The 13,050-nt window shown below is 46.1% G+C and overlaps 2 protein-coding genes across 16 annotated transcripts in view; one reads left to right on the top strand and one right to left on the bottom strand.

The window, feature by feature from the left end:
• Positions 1-394: 394 nt before the first annotated feature.
• CBY1 (chibby 1, beta catenin antagonist) lies at positions 395-10,025 on the bottom strand. Of its 10 annotated transcripts, none has more exons than XM_061418542.1 (6): positions 9,935-10,025; positions 6,799-6,913; positions 4,518-4,602; positions 3,277-3,382; positions 3,070-3,188; positions 395-1,047 (listed from the first exon to the last, which is right to left on the bottom strand). In XM_061418542.1, exons 2-6 carry the CDS (start codon positions 6,810-6,812, stop codon positions 967-969), a joined length of 405 nt encoding a protein of 134 aa, XP_061274526.1. In that variant the 5' UTR covers positions 6,813-6,913; positions 9,935-10,025; the 3' UTR covers positions 395-966. The 10 variants fall into 10 exon arrangements, with proteins under 10 accessions (XP_061274526.1, XP_061274524.1, XP_061274525.1 ...); XM_061418540.1 differs by lacking the exon at positions 9,935-10,025 and adding an exon at positions 9,694-9,784 and having other exon boundaries at positions 6,745-6,913; XM_061418541.1 differs by lacking the exon at positions 9,935-10,025 and adding an exon at positions 9,694-9,784.
• Positions 10,026-10,054: 29 nt separating this feature from the next.
• Positions 10,055-13,050, top strand: part of FAM227A (family with sequence similarity 227 member A) — a 51,253-nt gene continuing 48,257 nt past the window's right edge. For 4 of the 6 annotated variants that reach the window (XM_061418537.1, XM_061418534.1, XM_061418536.1 and 1 more), the window contains exon 1: positions 10,059-10,372. The gene's annotated coding sequence lies outside the window, so the exon portion shown is untranslated. Of the gene's footprint in view, positions 10,373-13,050 lie in introns of all 6 variants that reach the window. The other 2 variants (XM_061418539.1, XM_061418538.1) reach the window with 2 other exon arrangements.

Here is a 13,050-nt window from a genome sequence, read left to right as displayed (position 1 = left end):
GTCCTGCCCTCAGGGCCTTCTCCCTGGACTTTGCAAGCTGGACTCCCTCTCGCTGACTTTGGCTGGCTCCCTCCACCAGCCTGAGAAGCCCGGCTCCCTCTAAGGGTACAAACTCCCACTTGGGGAAGCCAGCCCTCTATCCCAACCACTCAGTCTCTGCCAGGTCCAGACAAGTCCCAACACCCGGAAAGAAGGCAGGGGATCTGGGCAGAGTAACCGTTTTTGCTCCAGCTCAGCCTGTGCTGAGGCCCAGGAAGCTGGAATGCTTCTCCTGTGATGGGGACATCCCCCCTACACCTAGCGGATGGCGCATCCCAGGATTAGAACCCAGCCTCCATAAGTCACTTCCTCAGGAACTGAGCCTTCTTTTTTTCAGTCACTTTGGCCACAGAGATTAGATAACATCATTTAATTTTAAAAAGTAGGGTAAAGAGGAAAGTAGAACAAAAATATAGTGTTGCCATGGAAGGCTGGCACTGGCTGCCGAGATGCTGAAGCCAGAGGAGGTTGTGGATCTGGGGGAAATGAGTGTTCTTTAAAGGAGCGAGAGGATGGGCTGGAGGGAAGAGAACCAGGACAGCCTCTCATCTGAGACCCTCCTAACGAGAGGGCACCACACCTCAAACACCGACGTAAGGGGATAATGGGATGACGTCCATCCCAGGATGGTGAGCCTGGGCCATGGGCATCTGGGTGTTAAGTGACTGGAGAAACCCAAAGGCTTCCGTCACCTCCAGGCCTCCCCGGGGAGGTCTCCCCTGCCGCGAAGCACAAGACTGGCCTGGAATCCACTGCGGTCACCTTCCTACCCCCAACCCAAGGGGGCTGGTGCCTTCTGACCCCATTATATGATGCTCTCTCTCAGGACTTGATCCCTCCGTTTGGCTAAAAATACCCTCAACCACATTCCCCTCTTCTGATGAATGGGTTTCCCCCTGTTCTCTGAACAGATGTCTTTGGGGGTCTTCATTTTCTCCGCCTGCTGACGCTCTTCAGTTCATCCAGCTCTTTCTCCATTAAGTGGGATTCAGCAGTGGTCTCTGAGAGCTGGAAGAAGAACAGCAAACCATTAAGCGACAGGGACGTTTCACGGCCATGACTCAGGTTGGCAAGGTCAGCCCTGTGCACTGGTAGAGGCCCCCTGGCATTTCTCTAACGTTGCCGGCGCCTCCATGATGGGAACCCCTTTGTAACTGGGCAGAGAGTAACCTCCTGATGACCCAGGGCCTCAAGTGCTTGCGGAACATTCACCATCCATTCTGTCATCACTTTTGATCACCTAGGATTGTGTGGCACTCACTGTGTTAAGGACACCAGGTTTCAGGGGATGAAAAGCGCAGATATTGGTGATTTCAAGGCTAAAGGACCAAGCTGCCTCTGAGTCATGGCTCACATAAAAATGGCTGATAAAGAATGCCACTCCCCTCATCAGGATCCCTCAATTGTCTCTGGAGGAGAGGGTGGAAGACGCTGCAGACAGGGATGGAGAGACACAGACTCCAGAGGTCAGCTGACTGTGAAACAGAAGAGCGGTACTTCCCGAGCCAGATTCTATTCCCAGAGCTTTACTTGTATTAACTCAGTAATGAGGTGGATCCTCTTTTCTGGCCCATTTTACTCCTAAAGACACTAAGCTTCTTCACACAGAGTAGTTAAGTAACTTGTCTGAAGTCACAGAGCCAGGGGCAAAGCTGGGTCAGGGACCCAGGCAGTTTAGCTACAGACACACGCTCTTAACCACGACAGGGTGCTCTCCTGCCTCTCGGCGAACCTTCACATACACCTCTATGTTCAACAGGCTGTTTTTTTTTTTATTTATTTTTAACAGAAATGGAGTTTTTTTTTAATGTTTTTAAGAAACTCACAGGGAGATAGGAAAAAGAACAGAAAAATAAAAACAGAATAACTAGAAAATTAAAAATTAATTGGCAGACTTAAGCCCTAACATATCATAATTACACTAAATTTAAATGGTCTAAAAAACATCAATTAAAAGACTGGAGGAGATTTTTTAAAATGAACCAGCTACATAAGAAACCCACTTCAAATAACAATAATATAGGCAGGTTAACAAAAAAGGATAGAAAAAGATATATAATACAAACATTAATCAAAAGAAAACAGTGGCTATGTTGATATAAAGTAGACTTCAGACTGAAAGGGTAACGGGCAGGAAAGCTAGGGGTCTCCAAACTGAGGAAACAGGCTGCAAGTGTCAGATTCTCCTCTCCCTTCTCTATACAAAGTTAAAAGGAGGTTTCTCTTAAAATCTTGTGTTGCCATGACGACACCTGGTTCCACCTGAACTTGCTGCTGCTGCTGCTAAGTCGCTTCAGTCGTGTCTGACTCTGTGCGACCCCATAGACAGCAACCCACCAGGCTCCCCTGTCCCTGGGATTCACCAGGCAAGAACACTGGAGTGGGTTGCCATTTCCTTCTCCAATGCATGAAAGTGAAAAGTGAAAGTGAAGTCGCTCAGTCGTGTCCGACTATTAGCGACCCCATGGGCTGCAGCCTACCAGGCTCCTCTGTCCATGGGATTTTCCAGGCAAGAGTACTGGAGTGGGGTGCCATTGCCTTCTCCCAACAGGCTGTTTTAAAAGCCACAAGAAACCGATGCCAACAGGCAGTGTGGCTCTCTGCAGGTCTTCGCCAGGCTCTGGCTAATGGCTGCTTGGTGTGGGTCCCTGCCTAGCCAGGAGCAGACTGTCCTTCACTCTTGAATGCCTTCCGGCCGCCATGCCTCCCTTTATCTTTCCTTACATATCCCTTCCCCTGATGGGCTCCTGACTGGACAGATAACGCTCTCTCTCCCCTTTGCGGATGCCAGGCCTGGACAAGACTCCAATCTCTGTCCTTACTCTGAGGACTGTCACCATGTTTACTGTCCTTCTCTCAGTTAGACTGAGCCCTGGAGGGTGGGGACTGTGTCTGCCTTGGTCTCGTATCTTTGGATTCAGAGCACTGTGCCTGGGAAAGCTGGCACTCGAGAGTGTGGGCCGGCTGAAATGACTCGTGGTGAAGCTGCCCAGGGAAAGCCAAGGCATCGCCCCCGGCCGCCCTCCTCACCATGTCCAGCAGGATGTCCACCTTCAGCCGCAAGAGGTTGTTCTCTTCTTCCAGCTGCTGGTTCCGTCTCCGCAGGCGCTGAGCCTCCCTCCGGTCCACACCGCCACTAATCCCCGTCTCTGGCAGAAGGGGCACAACCAGCGGTCACCAAGTGGTGGTTGCTCTCCACCATCTTGCTGGGGCAAAACGGCAGGAAATGCAGCCCACCTGCTATCCACTGGCCATTTTCAAACTTCAGGCTCTGCCCAGCCAGGTTCATGGTGGGGGTTCCGTAGTCAAGGCCCAGTTCCACCTCCCGCGTTGACCGGTCCAACTGTGGGTGAGACATTCACGCTGGCATCAGGCAGCCAGAGTACACGGGCTTGTGGCCCAGCACCTCTTCTGCTAGCTGTGAGACCCCCTGCATGCACTCAGCTGCATCAGACTCTTTGCGACCCCGCCAACTGTAGCCTGCCAGGCTCCTCTGTCCATGGATTTTTCTGGCAAATACTGGAGTGGGTTGCCATTTCCTCCTCCAGAGGATCTTCCTGACCCAGGGATAGAACCTGGGTCTCCTGAATTGGCAGGCAGCTTCTTTACCCTTGTGCCACATGGGAACCCCCGACTATGTGACCCCCAACAACTCATTCCTTTTTCTCTAATCATAACTCGGCACATTTAATAATATTTTTTTCAAATAAAGTCAGAAAATTAAATAAGGTACCAAAAAACTTTTAAACTATAAAAGAAAAGTACTGCTTTATATAACAAGTGTTTTCTAGAAAATCTATATATGATGAAATTTGCAAACTGAATTATTTCATATCTATAGAGCACTTGGCAGTTTAAGAAGTCTCACTGTAAATTTTTTGTCAAGTGAAAAGTCTTTTTAAATGTAAGTCTGAGCCATCACTTGCTTCCTATGGAGCTACATATGTCCTGGAAAAGGCATAAAATGCTAAGTCCCAATTAGTGGTAGCAGCTGTTCTTTAACGTGTTTTTCGATGTTTCTACAGCTCACTGAGCGCCCACCGTGGGCCAGGCCTGGTACTGGATATACAGAAATGAATGCAAACCCTCTATCCTGGAGGAGCTTGGAAACTGCCTTTGGAGCTGCGGCAAATCCTTTTGAACGTTTTTAATGTTGGCAAAACATCATCCTTTGAGAATGAATTTGTTCTCAGACATGACTAAAAAACTGATTCCTGGCCAAGTCTTGGGAATCAACTGAAGTCAAACTGGATAAGATCGTTTGGTCCCCAAAATCATAATGAGAACGACTGTCTTTTATGGTTCTTGAACAGCTCTGATAAGAATTTCCAAATAGGAGTTAAAACATATTTTCAGCAATAGCAATCATATGAATTAAAAGGATACCCTCCCACGAGGATGCCTCTGGAGGACCACACTTCCCAAAAGAGGCCAGGCTCGAGGCTCTGTTCACACTGCACACCACTGCTGATACTCACATTATGCAGGTTGGAGAGAGAGGCCGACTTCCGAGGGGGCGTCTTCTTCGGACTAAACGTACTTCCAAAGAGAGGCATCTTCAGCCTGATGAAGGAAAGGTCAATGCTCCCTTCTCCCAGGGTCAGAAAAAGTCAAGGGGTACAAAGAGTTGGATTGTGCCCTTGTGCCCCTGTCCTGCAATCACATAAAACACACATTCTGTCGTGACCATTAACTATCCTGGGGACAGCTCCCCTGTACTGAGTGCTCATGATGTGCTAGGCAGCATGCCCAAGCCTTGGCGACATCTCAGTCCTCACAATCGCCCTGGTTCAGCTCCTCTGAGTATACACATCTGACAGATGAGCTTTAGAAAGACTAAGGGTCTAAGTGGGAGCTGATATTTGAACACAGGTCTGTGTGACTAGTCTATGTCAACCACAGGCAAGTGCCTAACTGGCTGGTCCTAAGTTTCATTAAAAACTGGCATCACTAGATTTATAGACTAGACCAAGGCACTAGAAGGACTCTCAAGAGAGTCCTTTGGACAGTAAGGATATCAACCCTAAATATTCATTGGGAGGACTGACGATGAAGCTCCAATACTTCAGCCACCTGATGCAAAGAGCTGACTCATTGGAAAAAGACCCTAATGCTGGGAAAGATTGAGGGCAGGAAGAGAAGGGGGTGTCAGAGGATGAGATGGTTGGATGGCATCATCAACTCAATGGACATGAGTTTGAGCAGACTCTGGGAGACAGTGAAGGACAGGGAAGCCTGGTATGCTATATAGTTTGTGGGGCAGCAAAGAGTTTGACACGACTGAGTGACTGAACAACAAAAGGCATGAGATCCTTACTCCTGGACACTGCTAAGACTCATAACTGGGGCAACAGCTTTTACACATACTCTATTTTAAATAAATAAAAGCCTTTTTCTGGGAACTTGTCTTTTTGCTTTCTTATTGGTTTCTTTTTGATTAAAGAAGTTCTCAATTTTAATGGGATCTGACATTAAATTTTTTTAAGGATTAGTGGTTTTTATTTCAGAAATTTTTGCCTACCCTAAGGTCATGATATTTTCCCACACTAACTTTTGGAAGTTTTCTTCTTTCAGCTTTCACATTTAGGACAGCCACTCATCTGCGATTAACTTTTGTATGTGGTGAGACACAGGGCCACGGTTCATTTCTTTCCCTGTATTGCGTGTGTGTGATTTGCTCAGTGGTGTCCGACTCTTTGCAGCCCCCTAGACTATAGCCCACCATGCTCCTCTGTCCATGGAATTCTCCAGGCAAGAATACTGGAGTGGGTTGCCAGTCTCTTCTCCAGGGGATCTTCCCAACCCAGGGATCGAACCCTGGTCTCCTGCATTGCAGGCAGACTCTTTACCATATGGGCTACCAGAGAAGCCCAATTTTAATGTATAATACACAGATAGCTTAACAAGATTCCCTCTAAGAAACCGTAGAATGACGAGAACAATAATGAAGGCACAAATGAGCAAAAAGAAAGCAGCAGAGCTCTCACCTTTCCTCCTCCCAGGGATAAACTCTTCCTTCACCACATTATGAGATAAAAACGGTAATGAGTTTATCATATCTAGCAAGAAATTGGCCAAAAAGAGAGGGTACTTCTCCAGACTACTTGAAATAAGGCTTTATGTCAGCTATTATTAAAAAATAACTCATAGTAGGTTTTCATCACAATTAGCAAGACATATATTCAATAAGAACACAAAGGAAAAATTTTGTACTGTTTTCAGTGATGTAGAAATTAATATCAGTAAAATTAATGACAAAAGTTTAGAAGCTTCTTTAGAAGCTTTACAATATAGATATACATATATGTATAGAAGTATATGTACATATGACTTACAAATAAAATACATAAGACATTTAGGGGTGTGTGCTCATGAGTTTTACTGGTGTGTGTTTGTGATTAAAAACACAGAGATAGAAAACAGAGTTGTGGACACAGTGGAGGAAGAGATGAGACAAATTGAGAGAGTGGCATGAAACACATGCATTACCATACATAAAAAAGATAACTAGTGGGAAGCTGCTATATAACACAGCTCAACCCAGCGCTCTGTGACAACCTAGAGGGCTGAGATGGGGTGGGGGGTGGGAGGGAGGCTCCAGAGAGAGGGGAACACATGCATACTTATGGCTGATTCACAGTGTTGTGCAGAAACCAACACAACATTGTAAAGCAACAGTCCTCCAAAAAACGGTGGTGGAGCCACAGCCTGAGAGATGGCATTTGGGCTGGGGCATCACACTTTAGGACTTGGACAAACCAGAATGCTTCCATCTTGATGGTGAGTGGGATAGCAGTGGGGACCGAGATGCTGAAGGTCTTTGAAGCTGTGCTACTATGTCATCCAAACACCGTGGAAGGCCCTGGCATTGTTTCTGCAGGAGAAAAGAAAAAGCATGGAAGAGGGAAGACAATTACTCTTATGTCCACAGAGGGCAGAACAGGAATGAAATAGGAATATCCAGGGAGAACAGTTTTAACCCAAAAAAGAAAAGGTCATAACAAAAACTAACTAACTAATATCACTTCTTGAGTATCCATGAGAGGTTGGAGCCAATGCTGGGGACAGTTCATACATTTCTTTTATTCCTTGCAGGAATCCCATAAGGTAATTTCCCTGTCCATATCAGAAATGAGAAAACTAGTGCTCAAAGAAGTTATCCAGTTTTCCCAAGGTTCATAGCCATGGTCAGTTGGCTAAACATGTATACCAAATTATCCTTGTATTAATAACTGGTGGGGTACATCATAAAAAGAAGCATTTTCATCCATCATGTTGGCAACATTTAAGAGATTAATAATACCATGTTGGTGAAGGTATGGAGACAAAGATACTCTTGGTGGAAACATAAGATGCTATCATTTTTCCCATTAGGCAAAACCTAGTAAAGTTTTTCAGGTGCATAGTTTTTGGCCAGCAAATCTACTTGTAAAAATTTATCCTCCAGAAAGAAATGGACATGTTCACACAAATATTCTCTGTTGTTGGTAGCAGTCAAAAATAAGAAATAATGCAAAAGGTCTACCAATGGTTGGTATAGCCAAATAATACTGGGGAAATCCATAAGGGAACACTAGATAGTAAAAACAAAGAGACAGTCATACGTGTACTTACTTGAAAAGACATCCAACACACTCTATCGTTAAGAAAGCAAGTGACAGGGACTTGCCTGGTGGGCTGGTGGTTAAGACTACACACTTCCAATTCAGAGGGCATGAGTTTGATCTCTGATCAGGGAACAAAGATTCCATATGCCAACGGCATGACCAAAAAAACCCAAGCAAGCAACACAACAATGTATATATTATAATCCCACGTGAGAAGACAAAAAGAAAAAAAAAGCAAAATATAAGTCTCTAAATAAAAAAGATTTGGAAGGATAAACACCAAACTGCACACAGCAGTTAAATCTGGGAAAGGAAGCAGGATGGCTGACTTAACTGAATTTACCATTTTTAAACAGATTTTTTTAATTTTAATTTTTTTAGCTGTGTTGGGATCTTACTTTCTCAACCAGGGATGGAACCTGGGCCCCTGGCAGTGAGAGCATGGAATCCTAATCCCTGTTCTGCCATCTTATCCCTGAATTTGCCATTCTAAAGGTTAAAAAAACACCCCAAATGGCCAAATAGTGGCAATTTCGTGTTACAATATAAAGTTACAGTAAAGAAATATGTTTGTAGATTTAATGAATTATTACAATGATAATATATTCGCATGTAACTTATGAAAACAAACCAAACTAATGTACAAAAAAACAGATAAGAAGCAGTCCCTGCCCCTCCAAGCACCTGGAGACGTCTGAAGGAAAAATAAGCCAAGTTGTTCGTGCAAAGCCCACGGTGGTGCTAAGAACACTAAGACTGAGCATAGTACCTGGACACAACAGGCTAAGTTCTAGGCCCAGTTCTACCTCTCAGTTGCCGGCTAAACCTTGGTCAAGCTACTTTAGTCTTCCAGGTTTTAACCTATTGCTGACGGGGTGGACTTTTGCAGAATCTAATGCCTATGGCCGGCGATTTGTTATGTAAGTGAATACATCTCTGGTCAATAACATTCAGGAAACAAAACCTCTCTAGTAAATAATGTGTTCACAAGGACACTTCACCCATGACCTCACTAATTCTTGTAAACCAATGCCCATCATCAATATATTACAGACAAGGAAAAGGAAGGGTCTGGACTAACTTTTAAGTCAGATCCACTCATCCACAAACAACTCCGGCTAAGACCCTGAGATTCTGGAACATGAGTGTGGACCAAGAGGTACCACTTCTACCCCTGGCCCCAGGCAGCCCTCTTTCCAGTGAAATTCCCTGGAGAGAGAGAGGGCTCAGCACAAAGGAAGCAAACGGAGAGCATCTGGGTTCCATCGGTTGCTCTGCTGTTCACCCCCACTGGGCTCCTGCACTTACTTCACTGGGCCCCAGGCTTTTTTATTTACAATCAGGGCTTCCCTGCTAGCTCAGCTGGTAAAGAATCTGCCTGCAAAGCAAGAGACCCCGGTTGGATTCCTGGGTTGGTAAGATCCACTGGAGAAGGGCTAGGCTACCCACTCCAGTATTCCGGCCTGATGGAAAAAGATCAAGTAGTTTTTTCCCATCTACAGATCAGAAAACTGAGGCTTAGAGAAGTTAAGTAATGTGCCTCCAGTCATGCCGTGGGAAGGCGGTGGAACTGGGCTTCAAATAAGGTCTACGCCTCTGCGCTGATGATCGTAATCACTTCTTCACTATGCAATGCTTTACCGTTTGCAATGGGCCATAAAATACAGTATCTTCTTTTAATCTAACAAGAAAGTGAGAAAGAAGTCTCTAGCTTTCATCAGAATCTCAAAGACTTCAGAGCCAAGCAAGTACGTGCCACGCAGGTACATGGCCACCTCGCAGGGCTGTTAACCGCAGAGAGCGTTCATTCGCGCGCTCTCGTTAATTACCTTCATAGCTGACCTACGAGGGGAATTACCACCACAATTTACAAAGGAGGAAACACGCTACGATAGATGCGGTGCACCGCCTGCGGAGAACCCGGCCCCCGCCCCCTGCTCCGCGTCCTCCGGTCGCTCCAGCTGCCGGGAGGCCCTAGGTCCCCCGGGGAACGCCGGTGTCCCACCCTTTCTCGGACCCTAGGGCGATGCCGGGCTCAGAGACGTACCTGAAGTGCCTTAAAGTCGGGGGTTCCAAACAAACCCCCGACCTCCCGCCTGGTACCCACCAGAGGCCCAGTCAACCGCGGCTAAAGCGAGCCCGGGTGTCGCCCGGCCGCTACGCGCATGCGCGGGCTCAGCCCCGCCGGATTCTACCACCGAGAGATCTGGGGGTACCCGGCGCCGTGCGGTCCCCATCGCGAGCCTACGCGAAGCGCAAAAAACTCATGAGGACGGTTCTTGACATACTTGATAGACTCCACAGAGGCAGTATCTTCTGGAGTCACTTGAGCTATAGGCAAGGTCGAGAAACCACACTCACTCTCCCCGAAAACCCCTTGGTCTGGTCTTTCCCTCGCCTACGGGGACCGTCGCCATGGTAACGGCGTGTCACGGATGCCGGCAAAGTTCGCGATGCCACCCATTGTTGTGAGAAAGGGTGCAGGTGCCGGCTGTGGCCCGCGTTGCCGGGAGAACGTCAGGACTTATAGCAGCAAAATGGGCCTCTCCCAGACGTCCCTCCTCCTCTTCCTCTTCCCAGATCACAAAACAAAGGGTACCCCTCCCTGGTGGATGTGGGGGCCAATAGGTCTCGGGTGTCCCATCCAGAACTCCACAGGGTCCCCTGAGGGCCCCGTGGCGGAATCGGCACCGCCGAGTTCCGCGGATTCCGCCTGCAGTCTTCAGGTAAGATGAACAGACACAGACCATGACCCTGCCTTCCCATGCTCGTCGGCTTTGACAGGTGGGGGAGACTGAGGCCAGGGGCCGCTTCAAGGTCGCACCGTGAGCGGGGTGCAGAGAACTACTCGAGAAAAGACTCCAGATCTCCTAAAATCCTAACAGTGTGTGTTTGATAAACATTCCATTTGATAAACGAAGAAACTCGGGCTCATTCAAGGGATATTTACTGGGTGCCTAGTGAATGCACCAGGTCATCCAACCAATGAGGGGCAGGACCCATGGGTCTCTGGCTCCAAGTACAATTTTCTTCCAAGACCTAGTTCAAATCCTTTATGATTATACAGTGGAAGTGAGAAATAGATTTAAGGGCCTAGATCTGATAGATAGAGTGCCTGATGAACTATGGAATGAGGTTCGTGTCATTGTACAGGAGACAGGGATCAAGACCATTCCCATAGAAAAGAAATGCAAAAAAGCAAAATGGCTGTCTGGGGAGGCCTTACAAATAGCTGTGAAAAGAAGGGAAGCGAAAAGCAAAGGAGAAAAGGAAAGATATAAATATCTGAATGCAGAGTTCTGAAGAATAGCAAGAAGAGATAAGAAAGCCTTCTTCAGCGATCAATGCAAAGAAATAGAGGAAAACAACAGAATGGGAAAGACTAGGGATCTCTTCAAGAAAATCAGAGATACCAAAGGAACATTTCATGCAAAGATGAGCTCAATAAAGGACAGAAATGGTATGGACCTAACAGAAGCAGAAGATATTAAGAAGAGATGGCAAGAATACACAGAAGAACTGTACAAAAAAGAGCTTCACGACCCAGATAATCACAATGGTGTGATCACTCACCTAGAGCCAGACATCCTGGAATGTGAAGTCAAGTGGGCCTTAGAAAGCATCACTACGAACAAAGCTAGTGGAGGTGATGGAATTCCAGTTGAGCTATTCCAAATCCTGAAAGATGATGCTGTGAAAGTGCTGCACTCAATATGCCAGCAAATTTGGAAAACTCAGCAGTGGCCACAGTACTGGAAAAGGTCAGTTTTCATTCCAATTGCAAAGAAAGGCAATGCCAAAGAATGCTCAAACTACCGCACAATTGCACTCATCTCACATGCTAGTAAAGTAATGCTCAAAATTCTCCAAGCCAGGCTTCAGCAATACATGAACGGTGAACTTCCAGATGTTCAAGCTGGTTTTAGAAAAGGCAGAGGAACCAGAGATCAAATTGCCAACATCTGCTGGATCATGGAAAAAGCAAGAGAGTTCCAGAAAAACATCTATTTCTGCTTTATTGACTATACCAAAGCCTTTGACTGTGTGGATCACAATAAACTGTGGTAAATTCTGAAAGAGATGGGAACACCAAACCACCTGATCTGCCTCTTGAGAAATTTGTATGCAGGTCAGGAAGCAACGGTTAGAACTGGACATGGAACAACAGACTGGTTCCAAATAGGAAAAGGAGTTCGTCAAGGCTGTATATTGTCACCCTGTTTATTTAACTTCTATGCAGAGTACATCGTGAGAAATGCTGGACTGGAAGAAACACAAGCTGGAATCAAGATTGCCGGAAGAAATATCAATAACCTCAGATATGCAGATGACACCACCCTTATGGCAGAAAGTGAAGAGGAACTCAAAGGCCTCTTGATGAAAGTGAAAGTGAAGAGTGAAAAAGTTGGCTTAAAGCTCAACATTCAGAAAACGAAGGTCATGGCATCCGGTCCCACCACTTCATGGGAAATAGATGGGGAAACAGTGGAAACAGTGTCAGACTTTATTTTTCTGGGCTCCAAAATCACTGCAGATGGTGACTGCAGCCATGAAATTAAAAGATGCTTGCTTACTCCTTGGAAGGAAAGTTATGACCAACCTAGATGGCATATTCAAAAGCAGAGACATTACTTTGCCAACAAAGGTCTGTCTAGTCAAGGCTATGGTTTTTCCTGTGGTCATGTATGGATGTGAGAGTTGGACTGTGAAGAAGGCTGAGCACCGAAGAATTGATGCTTTTGAACTGTGGTGTTGGAGAAGACTCTTGAGAGTCCCTTGGACTGCAAGGAGATCCAACCAGTCCATTCTAAAGGAGATCAGCCCTGGGATTTCTTTGGAAGGACTGATGCTAAAGCTGAAACTCCAGTATTTTGGCCACCTCATGCGAAGAGTTGACTCATTGGAAAAGACCCTGATGCTGGGAGGGATTGGGGGCAGGAGGAGAAAGGGACGACAGAGGATGAGATGGCTGGATGGCATCACTGACTCGATGGACGTGAGTCTGAGTGAACTCCGGGAGTTGGTGATGGACAGGGATCCCCTGGTATGCTGGGATTCATGGGGTCGCAAAGAGTCGGACACGACTGAGCGACTGATCTGATCTGATCTGATCTGATACCTTACTTCATTGAAAAGGGGAAAGTTCCATGTCCTGGAACCAAACTGCCTGGTCTAACCCAGCACCATCCAATGGAAACATAATGTGGGCCACATACATAATTTAGAATTTTCTCAGAGCCATATTTTTAAAAAATTCTTTTGAAAATCAGGTGCTATTACTATGAATAATGTTTATTTTCACTCATATGTCCCAAATATGATCATTTCAACGTACAATCAATATTTTTTACTTTTTCTGCTTTAGGTTTTAAATTTTAATTAGCTAAAATTAAGATGTTAGGAC

Source organism: Bos javanicus, chromosome 5, assembly GCF_032452875.1.
Source record: "Bos javanicus breed banteng chromosome 5, ARS-OSU_banteng_1.0, whole genome shotgun sequence".
NCBI classification, from domain to species: domain Eukaryota; kingdom Metazoa; phylum Chordata; class Mammalia; order Artiodactyla; family Bovidae; genus Bos; species Bos javanicus.
Note: the sequence above shows the minus strand (reverse complement) of the source record. Positions and strands in the feature narration are given on the sequence as shown.